At 44.9% G+C, this 16,002-nt stretch overlaps 2 protein-coding genes across 4 annotated transcripts in view; one reads left to right on the forward strand and one right to left on the reverse strand.

Annotated features, from left to right (window-relative positions):
- ncapd3 (non-SMC condensin II complex, subunit D3) overlaps positions 1–4,139 on the reverse strand; it is a 75,486-nt gene extending 71,347 nt beyond the window's left edge. Inside the window, exon 1 of one of the 3 annotated variants that reach the window (XM_038778614.1) lies at positions 3,726–4,139. In XM_038778614.1, the coding sequence (XP_038634542.1) occupies positions 3,726–3,786 (61 nt within the window). In that variant the 5' untranslated portion in view covers positions 3,787–4,139. The remainder of the gene's footprint in view (positions 1–3,725) is intronic. The other 2 variants (XM_038778615.1, XM_038778613.1) reach the window with 2 other exon arrangements.
- Positions 4,140–4,821: 682 nt separating this feature from the next.
- The window catches only part of LOC119954088 (vacuolar protein sorting-associated protein 26B-like), a 44,103-nt gene continuing 32,922 nt past the window's right edge, over positions 4,822–16,002 (forward strand). The window contains exon 1 of the mRNA XM_038778962.1: positions 4,822–5,093. Coding sequence (XP_038634890.1) covers positions 4,871–5,093 — 223 coding nt within the window. The 5' untranslated portion in view covers positions 4,822–4,870. The remainder of the gene's footprint in view (positions 5,094–16,002) is intronic.

Raw genomic sequence — 16,002 nt, forward strand, 5'->3', positions numbered from 1 at the left:
TAGCTCTGCAGTTCTGTCACATCAGCCGTGAATGATAGCTGGCAGTGGACAATTAAATAACTCATTGGAGGAGCAGGCTTTGCAAATATCCTCAGGTTAAAACACATCCAGTCAGTTCCCCACCTCAAAAGGGGAAAGCAGCCTCTGGCCATCTGGGACTACGGCGATTTCACTTCACTGTAGTCCAGTGTTCCAAGATAGGACAGCGCGGTGTTCGTGATTAGCACTTCCTCCTCACGGTGCCAGGGACCTGGCTTTGATTGCAACCTTGGGTGACTGTCTGTGTGGAGTTTGAACATTCTCCCAGTGTCCGCGTGGGTTTCCTCCAGATGCTCTGGTTTCCTCATAACTGTCCAAAGATGTGGTTAAGTGGATTGGCCATGCCAAATTGCTCCTTTGGGTGGAGTTGCAGGAAAGGGTCAGGGGATTGGGCCTAGGTAGCGTGGTCTTTGAAAGGGTCAGTGCAGTCTCAATGGGCCGAATGTTGGGATTCTATCAATGCAAAAGATAAGGTTGAAGCATTTGCATTTACTTCAGCCAGAAGTGTTAAGTGGATGGATGATCCATCTCCCCATGCTTACAGATGTCAGTCTTCAGCCAATATGATTCACTCCACATGATATTAAGAAACGATTGAAGGCACTGAACACTGCAAAGGCTCTGGGCTCTGACAATATTCTGCCAATAGTACTGAAGACTTGTGTTCCAGAATTTGCCGAGCCCCTACTGAAGCCGTTCCAGGACAGCTACAATACAGAAACCTAGCCAGCAATGTGGAAAATTGCCCAGGTATCTCTTGTACACCAGTAACAGGTTAAACCCAACCCGGCTAATTACCGCCACATCGGTCTACTCTCATTCATTAGTAAAGTGACGGGTTTATCAACAGTGCTATCAAGCGGCACTTACTCAGCAATAACTTGTGCTCAGCTTGGGTTCCGCTAGGGTCACTCAGCTGCCCTCATTACAGCCTCGGTTCAAACTTGAACAAAAAAGCTCAATTTCAGAGGCGAGTGATTCGCCTTGGTTCATGGCATTTGATTGAGTATGGCATCAAGGAGCCCAAAGGGAAAACACTCAAATGGTTGTTGTCATACTGCCAGCCCCGCAACCCTCTCCCCATTTAATTGGCACCCCTTTCACAAACATTCATTGCCTGCACCACCAAAGCACAGTAGCAGCAGAGTGTACCATCTACAAGATGCACTGCATGAATTTACCAAGGGTCCTTGAGCAGCACCTTCTAAATCCATGACCACTGCCAGCTAGAAGGACAAGGGTGGAAGATACGTGGAAACACCACCACCTGGAAGTTCCCCTCATTCACCATCCTGATTGGGAAATATATATCGCCGTTTCTTCACGGTCACTAGGTTTCCCGAACAGCCCTGCGGGTGCACCTACACCTCAGGGACTGTGGTGGTTCAGGAAGGCCGTTCACCACCACCTTCTCAAGGTCAAATAGGGTTGGGCAATAAATACTGCCCTAGCCACATCCCATAAACAAATTTTTAAAAATCAAAAGCTTGGTGAAAGAGATCAGCTTTCCAAGCTGACTTGCCTGTGAGAGTTTCCTCCGGGTGCTCCGGTTTCCTCCCACAGTCCAAAGACGTGCGGGTTAGGGTTAGGTGATTTGGCCATGCAAATCGCCCTTTAAGAGTCTAAAAAAAAAGGTTATGTGGGGTTACTGGGATAGGGTGGAGGTGTGGGCTTAAATTGGGTGCTCTTTCCAAGGGTCTGCGCAGACTCGATGGGCCGAATGACCTCCTTTGGCACTATAAATTCTCTGATTCTATGACTTATTTTGCAGAATAGCTATTACCGTCTCATCTTACAAACATTAGTCTAAAGGAGATGCTTGTTAGTCTAAAGGAGATGCCATTTTTCATGAGGTTGGGGGGGGGGGTGCAGAGAGGTCAGAAAGAGGTATTGAGAGCATGTTCCTTTTTTTCCCCCCATGGCTGGCTGGCAGTCTTTCCACTGAGTTAATGGGATGAGTTTATTAAAAACCCAGCCAGAAAAAAAGCCTTAAAAAATTGTATATTTTTCTTTAAAAAAAAAAATTCTTGCAAGGCTGGATTTAAAAATCATAGAATCGCTACAGGGATTCTGGACCAAGCCTCTACATGAGAACTCTACCTAGGCACACTTCCCTGCTCTATCCCTGTAACTCCACTTAACCTGTGCATCTTTGGACACTGACAATTTTAGCATGACCAATTGACTTAACCTGCACGTCTTTGGACTATATACTGCATTTTAAATCACTACACATCCACTTACAAAAGTATCAGAAATACGATTATAACATGATGAATCACTAGCTTTCGGGAGCGCAGCTCCTTCCTCGGGTGAATCCTGAGTGAGTCGAAACAAACCTGTTGGACTTTAACCTGGTGTTAGAAGACTTCTTACTGTGCCCACCCCATTCCAAGCCGGCATCTACACATGAATACTACCATGCACAGCAGCAATCTGAATATCAGCAACCATCCATTGTTCATTTCCAAATTGGTCTGTATTACAAAACATTTTCTTTACAAATCCCTGCGACAAAGAAAATACTGCAGAAAATCTGAAATAAAGACAGGAATTGCTGCAAAAATAAACTCAACACGGTCTGACAGCCTGTGTGCAGTAAGTAACGTTTCCAGTCCAATACAAGTGGTCTTCAGGTCCCTGCGATTCCTGTCCAATACAAGGGCAGCACGGTAGCATTGTGGATAGCACAATTGCTTCACAGCTCCAGGGTCCCAGGTTCGATTCCGGCTTGGGTCACTGTCTGCACATCCTCCCCGTGTGCGAGAGTTTCCTCCGGGTGCTCCGGTTTCCTCCCACAGTCCAAAGATGTGCAGGTTAGGTGAATTGGCCATGATAAATTGCCCTTAGTGTTGGGTGGGGTTACTGGGTTATGGGGAGAGGGTGGAGGTGTTGGCCTTGGGTAGGGTGCTCTTTCCAAGAGCAGGTGCAGACTCGATGGGCCGAATAGCCTCCTTCTGCACTGTAAATTCTATGATAATTCTATGAAGTGGTCTTCAGGTCCCTGCAATGTTCGGCGCATGCAACAGCTTGCTTTGTGTCTGCACTTGCAACTAGCACACTGGGGACTTTGTAAATTGCAAGATATCCAGTTGGATCAAGAGACTACCAATGAAAACCAGGACCTACAGTAGTTTGCATGAGTAATCATCAGTTGAATCAAGTACGGGTGACACATGATCAGCCGGGTCAGTAAACTTGGTAATGAAAGAATTTCGAAAGTAATCGCAAAGCAGGGCATCTTGCATGTTTGAGTCTGACACATTTCATCCTCCGGGGCAGCATGGTGGCACAGTGGTTAGCACTGCTGCCTCACAGCAGCATGGTCCCAGATTCAATTTCGGCTGTGGAAGAGTCTGCATGGGTTTCCTCCGGGTGCTCCTGTTTCCCAGTACAAAAATGTGCAGGTTACACATTGGACAAGATCCAATGCCCCTTAGATTAGGTTAAGGGGTTGTCGGGAAAGGGTGGGGTGCTCTTTCAGAGGGTCGGTGCAATCTCGATGGGCCAAATGGCCTCCTTCAGCACTGTAAAGATCCCATGATTCCTCCTCCAGGGCAGGGCAGGTGTTCCCTTACACCGGGAACATTCATCCATTAGTTATCCATGCCTCACCCGCCCCCTTGCACGGAGCACATATTGCAACGGGGAGATTGCTTCACCCTCCCCAAGTTCACCCCCCTTACCTGTACTGATCTGGCGCAGTTTAAAGGATTCCAGTCTCGGCACCAGCTGCGCTGCGGCCATTTCAAACGCCGCTCACCCGCCAAAACACAGAGCCGGCCCCGCGCCTGCGCACCCGCGGCAAAGAAAAGGGAAAGGGGGAGGGTTAAAAAAAATATATTATATTTTTTCCGCAGTGTTCCCATTCATCGGAATTCGCGGAGGCCTTAAATTGATATCTGAACCCTAATTTGCTTTTTATTTTAAATTACTTTCTCTCCCTGGCGACCGTTGTTGCGCGTGCGCAGTGGACGGTTGGTCGCCCGGCTTTTTGACAGTTGGGAATTACACATATTCAAACTGGACGGCGGGTCAAACGGGCACACACGTCAGACGGTGATTTGCCGGATACCGTCTTTAATTTGTTTCTCCGTGATTTTTTTTTCGTAACCCTGACGCTATATTAAGTTTGGACCAAAAAAATGCATAAATTATGAGTCCAAGATTGGGGGGGGGAGGAGGAAGCAGAAGGAAAAGAAAGGTCCAAATGTCATTAATATACATATATGTATACGTGTTTGCAGCTCTTGCACTCTGGGTCGAATGGGGGCAAAGAAAAGACGGTGTCATGTGATCTCCACGCTGGCGCGTGCGCGCGTTTACTCGGGAAAGAGGGCGATCGTGCGCTTTACCGGGCGTGGGGATCGGGCGCGCCGCGCGCCGCGCGCCGACGCGTTACTGGACGAGGAAGGCGATGATGCGCCTGCGCGTTACTGAGGGAGGGGGGGGCGTGCGCGTGACTCGAGAGGGGCGTGCGCGTGACTCGAGAGGGGCGTGCGCGTGACTCGAGAGGGGCGTGCGCGTGACTCGAGAGGGGCGTGCGCGTGACTCGGGGGGCGCTGCGCGAGGGCGAAGTCGCTGCAGAGAGGCAGAAACAGGAAAAGGATCCCAGCAGCCTGCACCCACCCGGCTGGGATTCGGACAGCGTCTCCGGCACACACTTGTGTGTGTATTTTTATTTTGTCATATTTACCCTGGGAAGAGATAGGAGCTTCAGATCCACGCTGCATTTCCTCTTGATCCATCCTCTTTCTCTCTCTCTTCCCCCCCCCCCCCCCCCCCCCTTCCTCCTCCCACCCCGGTATTTTTTTAAGCAAAACAACCAAGAATGAGCTTCTTCAGCTTCGGGCAAAGTGCAGAAATCGACGTTGTGTTGAATGACGCCGAGACTCGCAAAAGAGTGGAGCACAAGACCGAAGACGGGAAGAAGGACAAGTACTACCTGTTTTACGATGGAGAGACTGTCTCGGGCAAAGTGAACGTCACTCTGAAAAACCCCGGCAAGAGGCTGGAGCACCAGGGCATTAAAATCGAGTTTATAGGGCAGATCGGTAGGTGGCCGCCAAGGCCCGGGCGCGCGATGCGACGGAATTTGTTATGCGAGTTATTGAGGATTGTCGCCCAGTCAGTCGTGTTTGCCTCATTTGTAGGGCGCACTGAGCTGTGGGGAGGCCGGTCTTCCCGACTGGGCCCCTCGTTGCCTGCTGCCTGACCATTGGTAACGTCCAATCTGTCAGAAGACCCTCTTTTCATGGCTGTAAATATGGTACTGGCCTCGAGGTTCGGTGACGCCGTCTGCATTCATTAATTTGAACGGTGACTCTCACTATTTCTGATCCAACACTTATCAATGTAGTAGTTTTGTTAACATTCAAAATAATCCACGGCGTTTCCATATCAGAAAGAAGAAGTGGGGGCATTGAGACGGTTGGCCAATCCAGAGGTTGGCGTTTTAGAAGGAGGCTTTTGAAGATGGGGTGGCATAAGGCAGGAGAGAGGGAAAATACTGCCAAAAGTGAGTTGACTGAAGGTCTTGCATCCCATGACAGGAAGCAGGGAATGTTCAGCGAAAGCAACAAAGCCTGCCAGAAGTGATGAAGTCTGAAAATGATGTGAAGAGGTGCACAGTGAGTCTGGAAGTGTTTGAAGATGAGAGTTTGAACTATATGTAGAGTGGAATCTTTGTAAGTTACTGGTTATAATTAACATTCACCTGAGGAAGGAGCAGTGCTCCGAAAGCTAGTGTTTGAAACAAACATGTTGGACTTTAACCTGGTGTTGTAAGACTTCCTACTGTGCTCACCCTAGTCCAACGCCGGCATCTTCACATCATGGTTATAATTAAGCCATTGGTATTGGGGCAGCATGGTGGTTAGCACAATTGCTTCACAGCTCCAGGGTCCTAGGTTCAATTCCTGGCTTGGGTCACTATGTGCGGAGTCTGCACGTTCTCCCCGTGTGTGCGTGGGTTTTCTCCGGGTGCTCCGGTTTCCTCCCACAATCCAAAAACGTGCAGATTAGGTGCATTGGCCATGCTAAATTGCCCTTAGTGTTCAAAATTGTCCTTAGTGTTGGGTGAGGTTACTGGTTTATGGGGATAGGATGGAGGTGTTGGCTTTGGTATGGTGCTCTTTCAAAGAGCCGGTGCAGACTCTATGGGGTGAGTGGCCTCCTGCACTGTAAATTCTATGGTATAACGTACCTTTAATGTAGGAACATCACAGGAACGTGATAATGCAAAATCTGACACCAAGCCATAAAATAAGGTATTCAGGGAGATGATTTTTGAACAGGGCATATTGAGAGAGCGTTGTGAGCAAAGCATATGGGATCTTGGGCTTCATAAATAGAGATATTAAATACAAAAAGCAGGGAAGTAATGCTGAACTGTTCGACCCCAACTAGAGAACTGTGTCAACAAGTGTCACCACACTTTAGGAAAGATGTCCAGGCCCTTGAGAGGGTACAGATGAGATTTACTACAATGGTTTCAGGGAGGGGGACTTTAGTTACAAGGTTGGGTTGGAAAAGGCTGGTGTTGTTCTCCTTGGAACAAAGGAGATTGAGGGGGATTTATTGAGGTGTACAAGATATTATGATTTAAATAAGCCAGACAAGGAAAAACACTGCCCATTAGCTGATGGCAGAAGGACTAGGGGGCACATCTAAGTTTTTGAGCAAGAGATACAGGGAATGAGAGGAAGAACTTTTTTATGCAGTGAGTGGTAATGACCTAAAACTTGCCAGGTGGAAGGTGGTGATGGAAGCGGAACCGCCTGATGATTTCCAAAGAAAACTGCATGGGCACTTGAAAGAAATAAACTTGCAGCCCTATGGGGTATGGGACTGACTGAATTGCTTCTTGGGGAGTTGGCATGTACCCACTGAGCCAAATGGTCGCCTCTTGTGCGATAAGTGACTGTGACTTTATGATGAAAAGGTTGCTGGTATGTTTTAAGGAGCATCTTAAAGGAGGGAATTCAGCACTTAGGGCAATGGCAGCTGAAGCCATGGCCACTGATGCCGGAGAGATTAAATTAGGGGTGTATAAGAACCCAGAATTAAAGGAACTTTGATATTTCGGAGGGCTTTGTGGGTGGAGGAGATAACAGATAGATGGGTGCTTTCTGTGAAGGAATTTGGAAAGCAGGGTAATTTTAAAAAACAATTGAGACATTGCTTAATTAGGAGTTAATGCAAGTTAGCGAGCACATGTGAATGACCTCACAGATCGATAGTTTAGTCAGGAGGTAACAAAGGTATGGATGAGGGTTTCAGCAGCTCATGAGCTGAAGTGGGCTAGATTCGGGTGGGGGAAATTAAGTGTTCTGAGTCATGGCATGGGTATGTGGTTGGAAGCTCTTTTTTGTGGGGGGGGGGGGAAATCAAATATGACATCAAGTTTACAAACATTCTGGTTCAGCCTCAGAGTTGCCGGGGAAAGGATTGAGTTGGCGGCTAAAGAACAGTTTGTGGCTGGGACTGACGACAGTGATTTCTGTCTTCTCAATATTTAGTTGGAGAAAATTTATGCTGTACCGCTGGATGTCAGACAAGTAATCGGATAAAGTAGACACACTGGAAGTAAGGTGGAACTATCGTCAGCGTACATGTAAAAACTGCTGCTGCGTTTTCATATGATTGGGTCAAGTGGGCTGCATGTAGATAAGTGACTGAAAGGGGCTGGAGATGGATCCTTGGCGGGGGGGGGAGGGGAGGAGAAGGGGGCGCGGTCACCAGGGGTAGTGGTGTGGAATTGAAAGAGAAGCCCTTGAAGGTGATTCACTGGTTACTATTAGACAAGAATGGAGCTAAGCTCCAATCCTTGGTGCCATTCCACTAAGAAGGACAATATTGGCGAGGCATTAAAGGAGGATGGTGTGGTTACCCCAGACAAGTTTATCTTGGTCACAGTTACGTAGGAGCTGTTTTGGTGCTGTGGCAGAAACCTGATTGGAAGGAATCAGACATAGCACTCAGCTGGAGTATTGCATCCAATTCTGAATGCATACAAGAGGAAGACTGAAGGTCTTGAAAGGGTAGGCTAAACGTTTATTTGAATAGTACCAGGAGTGAGAGACTTCAGTTACATGGAGAGACTGGAGTAGTTAAGAATGTTCTCTTTGAGCAGAACGGATAAACAGGATGTTCCAATTGTGAGGGTTTTTGATAGTATAGGTAGAGATAAAGTTTCTGCTGGTAGGTCAGTTGATAACCAGGGAACACAGGTGAGCGCCACGGTGGCACAGTGGTTAGCATTGCTGACTCACAGCGCCAGAGACCCAGGTTCGATCCTGACCTCTTGTGACTGCCTGTGTGGGTTTCCTCCAGATGCTCTGGTTTCCTCCCATAGTCCAAAAATGTGGTTACGTGGATTGGCTATGCTAAAGTTCCCCTAGTGGGTTACGGGGATAGGGCGGGGGATTGGGCCTAGGTAGGGTGCACTTTCAGAGTGCCGGTGCAGACTCAATGGACCGAATGGCCTCCTGCACAGTAGAGATTCTGTGTTTCTATGGGAACACTGCTTTACAATAATTGACCAAAGAACAAAGGGAAAGTTGAGAACATGTTTATGTAGTGAATTATGATCTGGAATGCACTGCCTGAAAGTAATGGAAGCAGATTCATTCATAACATTTTAGAATTTACATATATACATGAATGTATTTGAGAAGGATAGAATTGCAGAATTATGGGGATAGATCAGAGGGGTGGGACTAATAGGATAGTTCTTACAAAGTCACTGAAATGATGGCCTGAATGACCGCCTGTATTGTATGATTCTATGAAAGGGAGCCAATGGAGAGGCATGGAACCCTGTGATGGAACAACAGAGTTGTGTATGTGTTGAACCTTGTGAGGGATTTTGACCCAGTTAGTTAGAGAGCAGTTGATAACAAGTATCAAGTACAAAGGCATGAATGAAACTGAAATGAGGTAGGGATGGAAATGGGTGATGTTATGAAGATGATCTTTATGAAAATGTACATGTGTGGTTTTTGGTTTAGCTCGAGGTCAAGTAGGGCCCCAAGAATACACACAATCATGTCACTCTTGGCCAGTCTAGGATCCAGAGTTATGTGGCAGGTTTATGATGGGGGAGGAAACAGGATAGCTTTGATTTTTGCCAGTGATATGTGATAGAAATTTCTGGCAGGTAATTCAACAACAGCAGTAGTCGTGAAATTGATCAAAATGACAAAGCAAGAAAGCTTTTCCTCATTGGTACTAAACTGTAGGATGAATAATGCTTCCAGATGATCTCACCAAGGGCAATATAGATGAGAAATAGGAATCTCAAGAAATGATCATGGTGAGAAATCCACTTAATTGTTTTTATTTCATCACTGAACTTAAGTGTCCTTAAGTTATTTATTTTAAACATTTTTAATTCCTGCAGGGTGCTTAGCTCCACATGTGATTCATTCATGAAGATACACATAGATGTGTAGACACTGGGATGACAAATGATCCCTGGACTGAAGAGAAAATGATAAGTCCAAAATTGGGAGATAATGTACCTTAAAAAGTTAGTGGAACGGTGGACATATTCTATAAAGCCTACTTTACTTTTAATTAGTAACAGATAAAAATCTATCCAATGGGAAACATTTGGGATCCTGAGAAAACCATTTTTTTGTTCCTAGACTTAGCCAACATGATTAAGATTTTGATATATTGGTTTGCTCTCGTAATGAGAGATTTTTCTGAACTCTTAGCCCTGTACAAGATCATAATAGAACCTGCAAGAAACTAAATCAGGCCTCCTGCTTCAAACAGAAACAAAATGCTGAATTTCCTCAGCATGAAGTATCAATACTAAAAGTCTGGGGAAAATACCAGAAACATTCTATGTAAACCTCTCGTGGGTTGGGTTAATTTTTGCATGCAGAGGTTAAGGTTGCCCATCATGGACTATGGCAGAGTTATTGGTGAATTTTTTCAACCACATAAGAAGCACACCTTTTGGTATTGGTTGAAAATGTTTATCATTGGTGGGTTCTTGGGAACATACTGGGTCCACAGTCACAACATCTGTCTTTTATAGTTACCTTTGATTAGTGATTATTGCACTAATGTGCAAATCCAAAAACAACAGCTCTGCAGTGATATAATGACAGAAATATGGATTGTGTAACTATTTGGCTGAAAAACTCTTCAGCACCAGAAGTGGAATAAATGTAAATTTTAGGTTCTTGATTAATTAAAGGATCAAGGGTTAAGGTGAGAAGGCAGGAGAATGGGGATGAGAAACACCATGATCGAAGCAGACTGGATAGGCTGAATAGCCTAAATCTGCTCTTGTATCTTATGGTCTTCCATGAGGAGGTAATGTCTATGTTTCTGTTGGGGCAGTGCTGCCTTGTCCCTTGTATCCTCTTCATAATGGCTAATATACCTGGGCTAGCTGGGGCATTGCTCCCTTAGCGGGGTTCTTTCCTCTTAGCCTGGGTGAGCGGAAACTGTTATAAATCCTGGTTACGGGAGATTCCATTATTGTTATGGGGGGAAGGAATCAGTCCCCCTCCCAAGACACCCAATTAATGGGTTCCTTGATGATTCTTCTCTTTGGTGGTGGGATCTCCCCAGTTAAAGCTGGTGTGATTTTATTCTAGTGTTAGTGAAGTTGATGCGCTGCCCTGGCTGAGGCTGGTGAGGTGCAGGGCCAGCTGAGTGGTAGGTCTTGGAGTGTGCTGGGGGTCCGATGTTTTGGACTGAGCAAGCTCTGGTGTTGTGGTTGGTATCCTGTTACCCCCTTTTGCTTGGGACGTCCCTTCTTGAAGGCACTCATTAGGGACGTCCTCCTGAGAGACTATGTTTTTGTTTTGATATGTTTGAATATCCTTGGTTGATGGACTCCTTTGTGCATGGGGCCTGGGTTGAGCTGAATTCTGTATTATGGGTGACATCCTTCTACTCCCCCTCCTGCTTATGATTGGGTTGTTCCCTTGTCTGAACAAGTAGTTTTTTTCCTCCTCTTCATTATTAAGTGGTGGGCGTGCACCAGAGGAATACAGACTCTTGACTAGGTCCCGGTCCTCTTTAATCCTGTTGTCTTCTGCTCTTGACAGATCTCCCATGTTTGAATTAGGTTATGGGGAGGAGTTGACAGCACTGACCAAAATCCAAATCCATAGCTGCTCGTCTTCTGTGTAAATATGTGAAATGATAATCCATCTGTGCCTGAGGCTGGGGTTATTTTGCATTGTGTTGATTATGTATAACATCCTTTTAGAACTGAGTTCTCGTGTATTTTTCATTTTTTTGTTATGGTGGGTATAAAGAATCCATTATTGCTTCCTTCAGGGACACAGGCGGGTCTGTTATCCGAAGGAAGGAGGTTGCTGTGTGTCATTGGTGCTGCTGGAATTAAGGGAGGTGTTTGTTGGTGTGTGCTGAACATGGTGTGAAAAATCTATCCTGAACTCTTGTGGTCATTGCGAGCAATTGCCACGTGGGAGGGCGTGCACCACTTCACCATGTTTTCATGGCCTTATCTTTTCCCCCTTGTTCTTTGGTGTGTACGGAGAGGTTGAGTCTGATAATTGTATTGAACCAGCTACACCGCTGATCCCCTCTGTATCCATGTATGTTGAGTCTTATTTTTGTGCTGAGCTGTACCATTCCTGTGGTTTTGTTGCATTATTTGTTAAAATGTAAAACTTTGATAAATATACCTTAAAAAATATGTAAAAGCACCATCTTGTTTGAACGTCATCAAAGACATACATTTTAAGAAGGGTTGTGAATTATCACTGGATTTTCTGACTATGTCTACATTTGATAGATGAGAGTGCCATGGAAATGTAAATGGGAGAAGAGTAGCAGAAGGACAGGACAGTAACGATTCCCCAACATTAGAACTGCAAAGTATATGCAATTCTGCTTGGCATATTTACCCTGAAATATTCTCGATTGCTTTGCTTTATTGGAATACTGCCATGTGCAGAGGTGGCGTGGCTGATAAATTTGGCAGTGCTGTACTCAAAAGGCTGGTGCTTCACCAGTACAGGTGGTTTGCTTAGTCATCTTTCAGCGGTTAGGTGTACATACAATAGATTATAAAGACAAATTCCTGCCCTGTGTCTTGTGAAGGAAGGACAGGAAAGTACATAGTCATGGGCCATTAAAACAGCTGCAAATGCAGATTTTTTTTTGTTCCTCTTTGGCTGTGGAACCTGTCCTACAATATAAACAAGGCAAATTCTAAACTCAAGCTGACTACAGAATCACTTCAAAGTAGTTCAACTTTCTGGGGGGGGGGGGGGGAGGGGAGAACTGATTTAATTGCAAACTTTAAAATATTTCAGTTGATGCTAGTTTTCTATGTAATAGAATGCAATGGCAGCTAAGACTGCAGGGTTCTCCATTGGAAAAAAAATACTATTTTTAAACTTGTGATTGTTAGACTGCCTTGGAAGGCACATGATCTGTAGTACATTAGTTAAGTCATAAAGTCCATTATGAAGGAATTGTATGAGACAATTTGCAAAGCAGATTAAACCAAGAATCTCACAATGGATATTATTGCTACTACTACTTGTCATTCTATACAGCAAAATGAAAGTTGTTTTGATCGTCTGTATGTGATGTGATGGATCCCAGGACTAGTGGTTCGATTTTCATTTAATTCTGATAAAACAATTCTCTCACACAATGCAGTTAACCAAACGTCTGCACCAGTTATTTGGAAGTTCCTGAGATAATATGCTGCAGTAGCTGCAGTGTATCATGTGTACTTTGTACCGTACTTATGGTGTTTAGTAACATCATGGTGGAAAAAGCCCAGTAATAATTTGTTGTAATTTTTACTGAAGTTAAATGTCTCACTCAGTACAATAATATATGATATTGAAGGCTTGAATGCTGGACTAAGCTTCATGAGTTCCTTGTAAACACATGGTTATTTTACATCACTGATGACCCCTAATCATGCTGCATTTTGATGTGCGTCTATGATTTATTGCTGAGTTTCTAAACTTCAGTCCTAGGCAGACTGGAAAAGATTTTATGATACTCTAAAATCTGTCTGCCAGTCCCACTCTACTGGATCATCACCAATCTTTGGTGCCGACAGGTCAACATTGCTCGCAGAAAAGGCCCAAATTCTGGAAAGGTGGGCAGAGCGCTTTCACCACATCCCCAATTAGCCTTCATCCATCAATGAATAAGCCATCGACATAAGAACATAGGAAATACGAGTAGGCCTCTTGGTACCTTGAGCCAGCTCTGCCAGTCAATAAAACTATGTCTGGTCTGATTATGGCCTTGTCTCACTTTCCTGCCAGCCCCCTGTGACCCCCGACTCCCTTGTCAATCAAAAATTAGTTTCATTCAGCCTGACTATATTCATTGACCTAGCCTCCACAACTCACTAAGCAAGAGAATTCCAAACACTTAACGACCTTCTGAGAGAAGAAATTCCTCCTCCTCTCCATCTTAAATGGGAGACCTGTTATTCTGAGACTTTCCCCTAGTTCTAGATTCCCATGAAGGGAAAACATCCTTTCAAGTATGTACCCTGCCAAACCCCTCAGTATTCTATTCACTTCTCATTCTTCTGAAATCCAGTGATGTATGCTCAACCTTTCCTCAAAAGGCAAACTCCTCATCCCAGGCATCAGCCTAGTGAACCATCTCTGAACTGCCTCCAATGCAAGTATGTGACTAAAACTGCACACAGTGCTTGTAGGTATGATCTCATCAATGCCCTGTACAGTGATAGTAAGACATTCCCTACTTTTTATACTCCATCGCCCGTGCAATAAAGACCAACATTCTGTTTGCCTTCCTAATTACAGGTACACTGATGTTTGTGATTTGTGTACAAAATCATGCAGGTCCCTCCGAATTCTGCAATCTTTCTCCATTTAAATAATATTCTGCTTCTCCATTCTTTCTGACATGTGGACAATCTCTCATTTTCCTACATTATATTTCATCTGCCAATTTTCTCCCACTTACCTATCTCTGTAATCTTTCAGACACTTTGCATCCCCTCACAAGTTGTTTTCTTGTGCATCTTCCTCAAAAGATGCTTTCCTGTGTCTTCATAATGCCATTAGATTTGGCTATGGTACTGTTGGCCCCTTCATCCAAGTCATTAGTATAGTTCCCTGTGGCATTCCACTGGTTACAGTATGCCATCCTAAAAATATCCCATTTATTGAGGAAAAACTTCATAAGACACAGGAGCAGAATTAGGCCACTTGGCCCATCGAGTCTGCTCCATTCAATCATGACTGATCTTTTTCACATCCCCACTCTCCTGCCTTCTTCCCATAAACCCTGATCCCTTTATTAATCAAGAACCTATCTATCTCTGTCTTAAAGACACTCAGAATTGACCTCCACAGCCTTCTGCGGCAAAGAGTTCCACAGATTCACCACCCTCTGGCTGAAGAAATTCCTCCTCATCTCTGTTTTAAAGGATCCTCCCTTTAGTTTGAGATTGTGTCCTCTGCTTCTAGTTTTTCCTACAAGTTGAAACATCCTCTCCACGTCCACTCTATCCAGGCATCGCAGTATCCTGTAAGTTTCAATAAGATCCCCCCCTCATCCTTCTAAACTCTGAGTACAGACTCCGAGTCCTCAACCATTCCTCATAGACAAGCTGTTCATTCCAGGGATAATTCTTGTGAACCTCCTCTGGACCCGTTCAAAGGCCAGCACATCCTTCTTGGATACAGGACCAAAAACTGCTCATAATACTCCAAATGGGGTCTGACCAGAGCCTTCTACAGCCTCAGAAGTACATTCCTGGTCTTGTATTCAGGCCCTCTTGACATGAATGCTCACATTGCATTTGCCTTCCGAACTGCCGACTGAATCTGCACGTTAACCTTAAGAGAATCATGAACAAGGATGTAATAATAATAATCTTTTTATTGTCACAAGTAGACTTGCGTTAACACATGCAATGAAGTTTCTGTGAAAAGCCCCTAGTCGCCACATTCAGGCGCCTGTTGGGGCACACAGAGGGAGAATTCAGAATTCTCAGCCAGTATGGGAATTGAACCCGTGCTGCTGGCCTTGTTCTACATCACAAACCAGTTGTCTAGCCCACTGAGCTCTTCCAAATCCCTTTGTGCTTCTGATTTTGTAAGAATTTCCCCATTTAGAAAATAGTCTATTCCTTAATTCCTCCTTCCATAGTGTACAACCTCACACTTTTCCACATTATATTTCATCTGTCACTTCATTGCCAACTCTCCAAGCCTGTCATAATCCTTCTGCAGCCCCCTTGCTTTCTCAATACTACCTGTCCTCTACAGATCTTTGTATCATCTGCAAACTTAGCAACAGTGCCTTCAGTTCCTATTCCAGATCATTAATATATATTGTGAAAAGTTGTGGTCCCAGCACAGACCCCTGAGGCACACGACTAGTCACCGGCTGCCTTCCTCAAAAAGATCTCTTTAGTCCCACTGTGCCTTCTGCTAGTCAGCCAAACCTCTATCCATGCCAGGATCTTGCCCTTAACACCTTGGGCTCTTAACTTATTTAATAATCTCCTATGCGGAACCTTGTCAAAGGCCTTCTGGAAATCTAAATAAATCACGCCACTGGTTCTCCTTTGTCTAGTTTCTTTGTTATTTCCTCAAAGAACTCTAATAGATTTGTCAGACATGACTTCCCTATGACAAAACTGCGCTGATTCCGTCCTATTTTACCATACACTTCCAAGTACTCCGCGATCTCATCTTTAACAATGGACTCTAAAATCTTACCAATGACTGAAGGTAGGCTAACCGGCCTACAATTTCTCGTCTTCTGCCTCACTCCCTTTTAAACAGCGGTGTTACATTAGCCACTTTCCAGTCCTCAGGGACCCTTCCTGTCTCCAGTGATTCCTGAAAGATCGCCACTAATGCCTCCACAATCTCATCTATCTCTTTTAGAACCCTGGGGTGTAGTCCATCCAGGTGATTTATCCACCTTCAGACCTTTCAGTTTCCC

This window comes from Scyliorhinus canicula, chromosome 19, assembly GCF_902713615.1.
Source record: "Scyliorhinus canicula chromosome 19, sScyCan1.1, whole genome shotgun sequence".
NCBI lineage: Eukaryota > Metazoa > Chordata > Chondrichthyes > Carcharhiniformes > Scyliorhinidae > Scyliorhinus > Scyliorhinus canicula.